The 13,541-nt window shown below is 45.2% G+C and overlaps 1 protein-coding gene across 1 annotated transcript in view; it reads right to left on the reverse strand.

Annotated features, from left to right (window-relative positions):
- Window positions 1-292: 292 nt before the first annotated feature.
- The window catches only part of HS6ST2 (heparan sulfate 6-O-sulfotransferase 2), a 128,899-nt gene continuing 115,650 nt past the window's right edge, over window positions 293-13,541 (reverse strand). Inside the window, exon 2 of the mRNA XM_032196261.1 lies at window positions 293-3,283. Within this exon, the coding sequence (XP_032052152.1) occupies window positions 2,581-3,283 (703 nt within the window). The 3' untranslated portion in view covers window positions 293-2,580. The remainder of the gene's footprint in view (window positions 3,284-13,541) is intronic.

A 13,541-nucleotide genomic window follows, 5' to 3' on the forward strand; every position in this document is an offset into this window, starting at 1 on the left:
CTTAATGATGCAGACCATTGACAATAATATTTAAAATCAGCAGAAACCACCACTGAGAAAAGCTGAGAAAAGCAGTTAAAACCTGTGCACTAACTACTGAACAACAGAAAGTCCAAAGTGGCTTTGCTCTTGAAGGCTGTAGTTTAAATACACTTCAGAAAAGCCATAATTTTAAATTCCTATATTTGCCTGCCAACAGCTATTTCATTTGTGTCAAAATTACTATCCATTCTGAACTGCACAACTCCCAATGCATCTTCAGATAAAGAAATAATCACATGAAAATCAGAAGTCTGTAGTTAAATTTTATTTATCAGTTCTATTGTTAAATTACACAATCAAAGTCAGTGGATCGGCTTGTAAATCTACACAATAAGACAGCATCTACAGTGGAAATCAGTAGAATTTGATATGATTATGACAAAACGGTATCCTTATATTCGTACATCCCCTATATACAATAAACAGTATACACAAAGAAAATGCAACTAGTCTCTGTAAACCATGCACACCACAGCATAAAAACAAAATGCACCTTCTGCAACAGGCCCTCCAGCTCGCTCACGGTTAAGTCCTGTTTCCAGCAGTGCCTTTCAGTTTTAAGAGCGCATTATTTTCCCCCATAAAAAAACAAAATACAACAGAGACATCATATTGGCAACTGCAGTTCTCATTAAAAAGAAAAAAAAAAAAAAAAAAAAAAAAAAAAAAAGCTGTACATGACATTATTCTCTTTTCTGAGTTGCTAACGCAGGGTATTGGTTTGCAGCCGTGCTTTTCCTTTGCCCCAGGCAGGATTGCTGCCCACCCAGGTCGCAATACAACATCAGCTGTAACACAGCCTTCGGCTAACTTAGGCACGGAGCCTTGAGATGTTTTCAAAGCCTCCTTCTGCATTTCATGCCCCCTGCCCTCTTTGTGTATATAATATTACAGGCAAAAGGAAGTAGTGCAAGTGAGCCTTGTAAGCATCGTGTATACCGGGACGAAGAGTGCCGTTTCCAGGTGCCTCCGTCACCCAGCGCCGAGCGGGAGAGCCAAGCAGACACGCGCGCACCAAACGCGACTGAGCACGCGGACAGAGATCGCCCTTCAGTGCAAAGCTCAACAGCGCTGCAGGCTACGTACAAAATTTCTGAACTTGCTGAATTTATAACCAAAGCCTTACAGAGCTTTTTTGATTCATTTTTTCTTTTCTTTATTTTTTTCTTTTTTTTTTTTTTCTTTTTTTTTTTTTTGCATAGAGATTATAGGAGCCCCTCACCTACAGCCCCATCTCCTCTCCCTGTTGGTCTTGGTGAGCCTGGTCCTGCTGGGGCCGATGGGGCGACAGCTCCAGCTCCAGCAGTGCCTGCGTCCTGTTTCACCATGCAACTTCTTCATACTGTGTAACTATGGCTATGGTAATACTTGTTTCCATCATTTTTAGTCATTGCTAGTCTGTCGTCACTAAGAAGGGCTCAAGAGCGTAAAAAAACAGCCCTATTTTCATATTGTGTAGCAAAGATTTACTGGAAGTAAATCCTAATTCAAGTGTAAATCTACTTCTTCAATTGAGCAATTCTCTTTATAATATTGCTGGGATTAGAGATTTTTATGACTTTTTAAAGACACTATACAAATATCCGCAACACAATTTCATCTAGTTTATATCACCAATTATTAAGGAATAATAAGTTCAGCATTATGTATTCTAATGGGTAAGAAAGACCTAAAATTAGATACTGTCACAAGATTATAATTGGTAAAAGGCTTTATGAAACATGAAGATGTGCTGTAACTTCTCCAGAATGGTTAAAATCATATTGACCTGAAAATTTCTGGAAATAATGTCTTTAACGTAACATTGGCATTGAGTTCAGAAACTTTTTTTTTTTTTTTTTTTTTAATATGAGTTAGATCAAGCTTAAAACTCTAAACAGCAGTAGGTAGAAAAAGTTTAAAATTTTAAATATTTATATAACTACAGAAATTACTTCTATTCCTTTTAAAAGCCAATATTATACATAAAACTAGTCAATATTCTTTCTAGACCTTTACTGTTCCCTTCATTGTCCATTCATTAACTTGGTAAATATCATAAGCAGTTGGTGGCCTTTGAAAACACATAAATAAAATTAAGATAAAATCAAAAGGAAAAGGTTTTGCTCATATACTGTATTGTGAGAGTATGTTAAATGCTCATTATTAGGAAATGAGTTTGCTTCCCAGATAGGTTTCAGCAGAGCATCATAAACATTTTCCAGCATCCCATTTTGTATTCATAACTAATTTAAGGATTTTTTTTTAAATAAATGTCCAAACAACCATTTCCGATGAGCTTACTTAGCTCCTGTATTTCATAAATAATCCAACAAACCTAAAAAGGACAATTTAATTACGCACTAGGATTAAGTGTTCCACGTACAGTACAACATTTACTGCAAAGGCAACTGCAAAGGCAACATTTTAACCTCTTTTTGCTTCAAATATTTAAGAAGCTTAATTTGTCTGGACTACTCTGTCGGCTCCGATTTGGGTGTTGGGTTGGGTTCTGCTTTGCTTTCAGTGTCCAGCCAGTCTCCTGAGAAGCTCCCCCCACTACCGCCGCCACCGCTCCACGTTCCCTATGTAGTCAGTGCTGGAGCTGTTTTCGCCCTGCTCTTTCAGGTGCGCCTGCTTTGCCCTCAGGATCTTGCGCTGCTCCTGGCGTTTCCGCCGTGCTTCCTGGTGCTCCTTCTGCCGCATGTACTGGTACCGCTGCAAAAAAAGGTCTTTTGCATAATCGTACAATTCCATGTCTAAAAAATTGAGGGCCTCGATGCGCTGCTGAGTCTGCTCGTCTATCTCCACGCTGGAGGCCCTTGTGCTATTGTACTGCGTGAACGGCGAGATGAAGTTCATGTTAAAAGTTTTCTCAAAGAGATACTGAGTCTTCCTTTGAAATTCAGTAAGGCCGAAGAAGGCCATGCGCTTCAGGTTCTCCTTGGCACTGTCTAGCAGAACCTTGTTTCTCTGCTCCTCTGGCATGACCGACAGGTTGTAGCATCCCACCAGGCTGAGATCGGACAGCATGCGGACCTGGCGGTTGTTGGCAAGGTTGTAGGGGCAATCCATGAACTCCTGGAGGGAGCAGCCCGACCAGTCGTCCCCTGTGTAGCAGCTGGGCAGCTCCTCGGTGGTCGGGGATCGCCCGTCGCAGACATGCAGGGACGCTTTCCACGTGGCTCCTCGCTGGACGTGGCGCCATTCGCTCAAGTATCGGGAGACAGGGTCACGCAGGATGGTGATATAGTAGAAATTCCTGCAAAGGGGAAAGAGAGGCAGAGCATTTAGTCTCCTGCGTCTTGAGCACACGGCATATCAACACTCAAAATCAATAGAAACTTGGAGATGCACTTAAGATGCTTTCAGAAATCCTGCTGCAGAGTGCTCCTCTGTGTGCTCACCTCTCTGAGGTGAAGGATAACTGAACAAAGTCCCTGTGGGGGAACAGAAACAGTGATATCTGCACACGGATTGCTCTGCTTGACGGGTTTGCCTCTACACAGGCTGAAGGGAACCCCGAACTTCCATCTGTGGTGGGCTGTCCACGTAGTAACATGCTCACGCTGGGCACTAAGAGATGCCCTCCCATGACCCACAATGGCATTATCAAAACATCTCCTGTGGTGGAAGCCCGAGCCCAAGCAAGCACTGGTAACTCTGGCTTTTCCATGGTCACACCACTTACACCCCCCTCCAGAGGAGCAGCACAGGCTGCTCCCCAGTCACGTGGGAGCTTCATTTGAGAGCAAAGCGTTGTTTTGTGCACAACCAAGCTGGGGTGACAACTTTCTGTTGCCTGCAAAGCGCTGCTTATACGGCTTGTCACGGTGAGCAGCTGTGGGTCTGAGCTGCACAGGCCCTACAACAGTGCTATGCCTGCAAGGAGAACATTTCCTGTAAGACATTTCCTTTCCAGATAAATGGGATGTCCCCAGAAGACCCAACCTCCTTGAACTGAAACGAAGATCACAGAAAAGCCCAGGCAAACACCATTTTATCCTCCTGCTTTCACCTGATACAAAGATGAGAGAGGATAGAGAAGTAAATAACAGGAAATTAAACGGTGCATTACAGTGCTTTGTAACAAAAGATATTCCGAGGGAAGTGGAGGCTTTTGTTCAGAGCAGCAGGATGGTGGCACACACGGGGAGGCTGCATGCACGGCTGTGACATGACAGCACGTGCCAGGGCAGCACCAGAAGCGCTATGGGCTGGGCACGGGGAATATCCCTGTCCAGTGCCCAGAGATAGCAGGATGCCCTGCCACACAGTACTGTCAGAGTAAGAGCAATCTGCTTCAGTAAACTGAATTGAAGCAGCTCAATAAAGCAAATTGTCCTGCCAGGGAAGCTCACTCCTCCAGGATGAGGACACAGAGCAGCGTGTGCCCAGCAGCCCCAAGCCCCCAGGCTGGGACTGCCGTGTCCTGGGTGCTGCGTGAGGAGGAGATGGGATATTTCTTTGCTCTCCAGGAGACATCGTGGCTGGCCACCCGCAACCAAGCCTTTGTTCCCCATCGTTTCCTTCAGCAGAAAAGCCACTAGATGTCAATGTTTTACAGAAAATTGTCTCTGGGTGAACTCAAAAATGAATCACAGCCTCTGAAAGCACCCAGTAGCACTGGGGACAGGAATCAGAGAGAGTCACCATTCCCCTTCTCTTTTAGAGCATCCAAGCTTATAAATGATTAAATAAATGGAAAGTACAATAAACTTGCAAAACCAAATACAGCCAAGGAGCCTGATAAAGCATCAGTGGCCGACACAATGGCACCTCATGTCTGGAGAGCCAGGACGCCACGATCAGCACTGCCACGTGTTTGCAGGCTCACCCTGGCACTGCTGCAGCCACCCCGGGCTCTGAGGGCTTTGAACGCAAAAGCAAACATGTTTGGTGAGCCAAGGCCCCTGCCACGGTCCAGAGGAAGGTAACTTTTCCCAAAGTCTCATTGCAAAGCGTGGGCACAAAGAACATCTCCAAGGCAAACCCAAGCCCCTTCTTTAACAGCTGCCAGAACTCCTCGCAGTTGGATCCAGTTTACTACCACCCTGCACTAAAATAATGACCTGATCCCTCAAGCAATAGCAAGTTAGTACCACAGTTGTGGCATGCCTATATATAACATATAGTAAGAAGCCTTGAATGACCAAAGAGGCTGAAGCAAAGCCCTGCTTACCCTCTGTACCAACTGGGCTAGCTATGTCCATAACTTTCACACCATCAGCAGTTCGAGCAGGCTGGGAGCAGAGCAGGATGCAAGAGCAGGGTGCTGCTTGCTGAGGGATGCGGCCAGCAAACCCACAAGCTCTAAGGTCATCACAGCAATCGATGGGGAGTTAATGCAAGAAGGAAAACAAATGCTGAGCCAAGATCAATGCAGTGAGCATTTTATCATAGCTCAAATTCTTCAGCCTCTCTCCTTTTGTGCTCTTTGGTCATAGGCAGTGACAAAGTGCCTCTCTTTGCTGCTACTGTAAAAACAAAAGAATGAATAAAATGTGCATGTTGGTGGAAGAAACTGTGTTGTAATGGATCACCATCACCACAGGTGGCCAATTGCCTCATCCAGGCAAGTATCTCCATCAGGACCTGTCACAGCAAGTTGAAGGAGACCAGGTGAAGGAGGTTGAACAAAGCCGTTTGCTCAGCTCTGCAGTGAGGATGGACGTGGCCAGGCTCCCTCCAGCACCTCGTGCTCAGAAAACCAGGCTGTGGGCAGACTTATGGGATGCCCACATCACTTGCTCTTAAGCACAGTACCCTACAAACAGGCCCAGCACTGTACTTCTTCGTTATGCCATGTCATACTTTGCTTTGTCAGCTGCTGGGCCCATCTCAGCTGCCTTGTGCATTTCTCCCCTTCCTCGGTCTCCTTGTCAAAATTCTTCTGGAAAAGGCACCATTCCTTCTGGGAACACCAGCTTTTGGGTTAGCCCCAAGCCACACCGATCAAAGTTCGAAATCATGGCAGCTCCAGAAAAGCAGCCACGCTGCTGTGCGTTTATCTGAACTGAGCTTCAAAAAGTCACAAACGCTTTAATGCACCATTGAGTAAGAGCTGTGCCAGAGACAGATTCGGCCATCAGTGCTCAGAACATCCTTCTGCTGCAATTGGGAGGCAGATTCAAAGCTTTGCAATTATTTTTAGCTCTGTACGTAACAGCTTGTTCCCTCTGCTATCTTAACAAGGGGGTGTTGAGCTCCTGCCCATTCCTTGAAGCTTGTGCTTCAGAGCCCGAGACAACATGTTTGCAGGTAGAGCTCAGACTTCACTGTGAATCATCCCTCCAGCTTAAAGAACTGCCCTCTTCAGAAATACAGGTTTCCTAATAAAGTTTAGTTGGGTGTCTACGAAGAAGAGAACAAAGGTTGCTCGCAGGCAACTTAGAAAGTAGGTTGACCCTGGGGCCACCAGGAATCTGTGATGGTACAACAGTCACTTGTTCCTGCTAGCTCCCTGCACGCAGCTATTTCCTGAGGACCACGAGCACTGAGCAGTCTCACGATGCCGAGTTTGCTCCCTGTGCTAAATCAACTGCTCTGCTTATCACATCATTGCAAGGTTAAAGCGAGAGCATTTTTGGGAGCAATGAACTATTTGCACACGATCCATTTCTGCAGAGGAGCTCAGAAAAGGTCAGAGTCTCTCTTCAGATAAATGCCCAGCTAATGGCTCACACACCCTCCACCAGGGCGAGAAAGCTGCAACGGGGAGGTGGTGATCCAGAAGGTCCCACACCACACCCCTCTTCTGCCTGGGCTCTGATTCAGCTTTATATGCAGCCCTGGCATGGAGGGCCTCTTTACCTGCCCTAAGAGAGCAAAAAACAAACCAGCTCCCAAAACAGCCCTGGTGCTGCCTAGAAATAGGAAATTCTTGGTGCTTTGGTACTTCTATCATGTGTGGGAAGATTTTTGCTAAAAGTGACCGAGCAGAGCACACAGTCAGTGTGCAAACCTGCTTTCAGCTGTCCAGTGCCTCAGCCCACAGCAGCCCCCTCTCCTTCCTGCACAGACCTAAGAGAAAATAAGAAGCAAACTGAAACCTCAAAGACCTCCGGTGAATCTCTCTGAGGGGTTTATTGAGATGGAGCCATCTGCTCTCTTTGAAAGATAATTCTGTGGTCATATAGTGCATCTGTGCCATGCCGTTCCGCACATTCCCCACCTCTGCCTAGCACAGGGGCTGAATGAGAATCCTTCATTTTTATTTTTTCAACCTAATGATTTTTTTAAAAAGCATCCTCGTAGCAAGCTTCTAAAAGCAACATTAAAGAAAAAAAAAAGGCAAACTGAAGTCAAATTGAGGAGGTGTGAACCCCCAGGGGATGACAGCACTGAATAAAGTCAGAGACTTCAGAGCACATAGGGAGTTTGCAGCTCCCTCTCTCCTGCTTTGCCACCCCATCATGGTAAAAAAAACTACTGACAGCTGAGCAACCTAGGGTCTGGATTCAGCACCCACCTAGGAGCTTTACCTATTGCAGCTGTTCCCAGGGAAGGGCACCTTAACCCCAATGGAAAGGCTTCAAACCACTGCTCTGGGGTCCAAGAGAACAGTAATTCCACAAGGACTACAACTAGGGGGGTTTGGCTCCACCCAGATGAGCCCCTTTAGGTCCTGCTGGTGCTCAGGCAGAGGATTATCGATCTCTGTCAGAGGACAGAGGCTGTTTAATTGCTCTTTGAGGCAGAGGAAGACTGGAGGTCGGGTGCTGGCAGCTGCCATGCCTTCAGCCTGGAAACCTGAGCCTGGCTTGATGGAGCCGTGAGCTAAGAAGCATGAGATGGAAGCTGAAAGCTAACCACCTACTCAACATTACATCCATTAGTGTACGGATAAGCAGGGGAGGGACCGAGTGACCTTCTCCCATTTCCCCTAAGAGAGGAGGCTGTAGCAAGAGGGGCTCCCAAAGGCTACAGAGGGGAAGAAACCGACAGCCCTTGCACGGGGAGCACCGCAGCCCTGACATCCCACTCAGACTGTGCCCGGGGGAAAGGTAAACCAGGACAACAGAGCTTTGGTGCACGGCTGAGGAAGCAGAGCTGTGATTAGCAGGGGGAAATACTGGGTCAGTCCCAGTCTCCCAGCAAAACTAAGGCTACCCTTTAAACTTGCTCAAGCACATCAGTTTGCATCTAGGTCAAGCTCATCCAGGTGGCAAGCCCGGCTAAGATGGTTTGGACATGCAGATGAGCTCATGCAATAAATGGGAGGCAGTTTTGCAAAAGTGTTTCCAATGCTTTGGTTGAAGAACGGGGAGAAGGGGAAATTGGGAATGTTTCCTGTTCTAGGAGATTTATTTTTTTTTCCACGGTAGGTCAGCTTACAGACTTTGTGGTATATTAACAGGGCAGTGAGAAACCCAGTTACACCACAGGTGAGGACAGACTTTTTGAAAGGAAAGTTTCCTTTGAACAGAAAGGGCAGGGGCAGAGGGGAAGATGAGATTTGTATCATGTCCAACAGAAAAGCAAATAAAATGAAATCAAACCCTGCAGCAGGGATTCTGCATATGAAACTGAGGATTAAGTACTGAGCTATTGAAAAAAGAAAAATAATCATATGGTTGGTGACTTGGCACCAGAAACAATGTGCAATCAACCAGATTTGACTAATGGTACAAGGACGACCAACATCCTCACCACCCTCCCCATAAAACAAACTAATTTATAAGAGTATTCTTTTCATCTTTAAAAGCTGAGCTTTTTTTTTTTTTTTTTTTTTTTCTTTTTGAGACAGCAACTTTTCCTCTTCTGTAGTTATCTGATGAGAGGAAGACAATCCTACACATGGGTCCAGATCCTTTCTTTCCTCCACCACCACACCAAAGCCCCGCTGCAGCAGGCTCCATGCTCTTCCTTCATCCTGCACCATGTGCAAAAGGTTTGTGCATTGCATAACCTCACAGCGTAGCTATGGAAGGTCAGAAACACCAGCAGTGCTAGTCTCACAGCACCACAGGTTAGAAATCCTCCACGTGCAGCTCCAAAGCTGCCAAACCCTGCAGTTGATGTATTTTAACTTTCAGTAGATGGGGCACGAGGCCAGTGTGGCATAGGTCTCCCTTGCCCATCCATCATCCCCACCACGTCTCCAGGAGAAGTCAAACTCAATTATATCAGGCCGGGTGCCCAGAGCGCCTGGCTCCCGGTAGGTGAGGTTAATTCCCATAAAGAGTGGCCCACTGAGAATTTGATTTGCTAATACTGCAAATTGTTCCTCAAAGAGAAATACCCCTGCTGCCTCGTTTGTTAGAGGCAGGCATCTGTTTGGAGATCGCTCAGAGAGAAGCAAAATGTTCATTTAATACTGTGACTCACTCTAATCCTTAACAAACTGTGTCACCTACAGACACAATTGAAAGGATGGGGTGAACATCCTGGTGACAGCCCTTCCTGCTCCGACCAAGCATGCTTGGGAAAACCCCTTCATTCGTAAAACCCCAAATGCGAGTACCACTTCCCGGCTGAAAGATGCCCACGCAGGACAGTTTGCAGAGGCTAGGCCAAAATATTTGGCAAGCTCTCACACACATCGCTGGGAATCAAAATGCTTGCATCTACTCCAGATTGGTCCCAGATGCTTCACATCAGTGATTTGGATGACAACAGAAGCAGCAGCTGAAAAGCATCACCCACCCACTTCCCACAGTGCTTCCCTGTGCTCCCAAGCCCAGCAGATGAGGGAAAAGGCCCTGCTGCTGACTGTGGCAGCACGGAGGGGGGCTGCTGTGCTCCCCGGGAGCTTCGGGAGGAAGCTCTCACACCCAGCATCCCATGGTGGCAGCATGCATGGAGCAGGATCCTTGGAGCTGGTTTGCTGCCCTCGCTCTCTCTCTTCCCTCTCACCTCCCCACCCCAAATCCACTGCTCTGTCTGCTCCCCAGCAGCCTCGATGCAGTGGATGCGGAGCAGGCAGGCCAGGAGCAGGGCTGGTCCTATTGCTTTAGCTACGAGGTGAGACACCTTCATTCCGTCATTTCAAACCAAATGCCCAGATCTGCCTCGTCCGAAATTCAAAGCACAGCAAAATCGAGCTGTATAAATGACGCCCTATCAAAGAAGTACATCTTGAAGGTGCAATGCAAACTTTTTTTTTCTCCACAAGCAGTTCCTACAGCAGTGGTTAACGCCACCACCTGTTGCAATACCTGGCAGAGGTGCTGTCGGAACGGCAGCAGCATTCCCTTTTACAGCCATTTATAAGGTCAAATATAAAAATTATGGGAAAGAGGAGAAGGAGGAGGAAAAAAAAAAAAACACTCTTCTCTGCAGCTGTCTGCAAAACTACACACATATGGACTTATATTCCTTTACTCTGGTCTCAGTATGGCACAGGAGAATCATAACATGCATTAGCTCAGAACAAGGGCCTAGGAGGAAAGGAGATAAGTATTTCAGAACTGTGAATTAAAGCCTTTAGCAAATGTAAATTTACATTTCCTCTAAGTAATCATTATGTTTTCACTTCTATCAGCACCCAATGAATCACAGAGATGTTTTGTCTAGAAACACTAATGGTGGGGGTAGGAAGCCAGCAGCCTACCCACAGTAACTGCAGCAGGAGAAAAATGCCAGAGGAACCCATAAAAAGGAGCTGGATTTTGCAAGAGCGGCAATTATACCAGCCCATCATTGCCCATGAAATTATCAAATGGGAAAGATTTGCAAAAAAGCAGCACTTCAGGCACAGAGGAAGGCAGAATTTGAAGATTTTTTCAGTTCAAGGTACCTGTTCATATATGTGCAGAGCTGGTACCTGGAGCACAAGTATACTGAAAATAAGGTTTTAAAGAAATAAAAAATATGCAGCCTCACACACACACATGCTCCCAGCTACCCTCACACACAAACTAATTGTCCACAGCATTGCCTGCGCAGGGGAGAGCTGCCCTGCAGATTTGCCAGAGTGGTATTAATTTCATAATTGCCTGTATTATTAAGATCTCTGCAGGATACCCTTGCACACAACCAATTCAGCAAGAACAGTAGCCTTTTTCACTTTTTTTTTTTTTTTTAGTGGTGGATAAAAAGAGAAGCAAGCTTCCATTTTTAGACTCAGCAAATAGAAGAGTGACTCAGCGGCTGGATCCGTCCCCGAACTTGCCGCCTCCACCCAGGAGCCTCGCACGGGAAAGGTGGCAGTGCCCAGACCCATCCACCCTGGATAGGCTGCAGGGAAAGGGGCTGAAGCGCCTGTTGGTAACCCCCATCTCCCACCACCACCTACCCAGAGCAGCAAAGCTTCCCACTACATTAATTTCATTACACGATAGAGGTGTCTGGATGGAAGGCAGCAGTGGTGCTGAGGCAGCCCGCTCTCACTCTGTACTGGGACCCTGGAGCTGCACGTGGGAGGTAAAACCCAAAGGAAAGAGAGGAGCTGGCAGAGGAGCCCCAGCTAAGAGCACGTCGTGCTTCCCCCCTTGCTAGGTGCTGAGCTGTAGTGATGCTGAATTTGTGGGGTGTGCCTCCAGCAGCATGCAAGGTCTTGGCTTTTTAAAGCGCCTTTCTCACCCAAGTCAGTTATTCCTTAAAAAAGAGGTTGCAGAGCACAATCCTGCCCTTAATCCACACTAGAAAAAACACAGGTGTGGGTGATGTCTTTAGGAAAATTCACAAACTGAAATCCACATAGCACCAGGAACACCTTCCCACTCCCCGTGCAAGGAACCACACAGACGCTGCAGCACCATCCCTGGCCCCAGGAGCTGTGTCACACAGCACCTCCCCATTCTCTCTTATGGATTTATTAAAAAGCATAGCAGACCTCCCAAAATGAAAAGGGCGGCAGGCTAGGCTACGGTGAAAGAGCTGGTGAATAACCACAGGATGTTGCTATAAATCAGATATTTACTACAGTATTTACCCTATCTAAATGCTGTTGCAGGAATTGGTTTCAACTTGTAACTGATATTTCTGTGGCGTGGAAGATAGAGGTTTGCAAAGCCGACACTCCATAAGCAGTGGTTTACAGAGATGGAATAGTGGCAGTTTTTCATTTTCCAGAGTCCGCTCACCCTTCCAAAAATCTTAATGCCTCATTGATTCATAATACAGTACATAAAGATTTCATTTTTTCCTGCCCACAGTGATATATTATGGAGGCAATCTATTTTGCCACTGAAAAGTTTGCTTAGTAGAAAAATTTGGAGTTTTGACATTCAGGAAATTACAGTCATCTGTAAAGCACGATTGATATGCCAAGGCTAACATTTTCATTGCACTTATGGAGCCAGGATAACTATGCTAAGATATTTATCATATTCTAAAAAATTCCAGATTCTTGTTTATAAAAAGTATATATTTAGTATTAAAGAAGAAGGCTTCATCCTTATATTCACACACATTTTAGATATGCCTTAAATGCGCTAAGCCACATACTCTCTGACCAGATGAAAATACTTAAATAATTTAACTGAAACCAATACTTCAGAAAGTTTCTGCTTCGTGGTGACTTGTCAAGTGGCATGAAAAGCAGCACAAGGGATGGGGACTGCTGCTCGGAACCTGTCACCAACAGCCACACAAACAGGACACGTGAAACTAAAGATTAGTGAACCCATTTTACATGTAAACTCTGCTGTTAATATTGTCTAGGAACAAGATGGCATAGAGGGTCCCAGTCTCAGCTTGCCACGTACATTTGTCTTTTTTGTGAACGTATGAATGCATATTTAGAAGCTGTATCTATCCTATTTCCTCAGCACTCACTGCAATTTCCTAATCACTGCTTGAATCACAGTAACATGCCTCCCAACTGCTTCGTATATAAAAATATGTACTGCTCAATGGCCCAGCCTCAACACTTGAGAAATCTTGGAGCTTTCAAGATCATACACATTATCTTCAAGAACTTCATATATCCCACAATGGGGAATTAACTCCAGAGAGGTGTTTATAAAATCATTTGTTACTATATCAGATCTAAATCAATTCTCTTCAATAATACATAAAAGATCAAGGTTTGGCTCATGTGAGAAAACATAAGGCTGATGTTCATTCCTTCACAAGCCATTTGCAGATAATCTCTCATATGCCAGTTAATGTAGCTCATGATAGGTTACACAAGAATGCTTTTAAAATCAAAAGTGAACGTATATACTGTATAATAAAAGCACATTAATGCCACTTATATTTTGCTTGTCATAATTATTGGACACACAGAAATGCAAGGAAAAATCTTTCATGGTCTTTCTAAAATTTTGTCAAAGGAAGACATCTATTGAAAATGCATTTGAAATGTAATTAATGAACTGATACTAATATATTCTCATTCTTATTGCTGAAAGGGGCTGAGGAATGGACAACATATTTATAGCTGAAGCTTGCTACAATTTTAATTTCAGCTTTCATTGATTTCATTTAGCACCACAAGACTGTATAATGAAGAAATCTGTATCAATTGAAAATACCAAGTGTGCTCCTGCCCCACTAGGGCACTTCAGTAATATCACGTAATGAAAGGGGATTCTCATTTAATTGAATTGGAAATGAAACACATATTAGCT

This window comes from Aythya fuligula, chromosome 13, assembly GCF_009819795.1.
Source record: "Aythya fuligula isolate bAytFul2 chromosome 13, bAytFul2.pri, whole genome shotgun sequence".
In the NCBI taxonomy this organism is placed as follows: Eukaryota; Metazoa; Chordata; class Aves; order Anseriformes; family Anatidae; genus Aythya; species Aythya fuligula.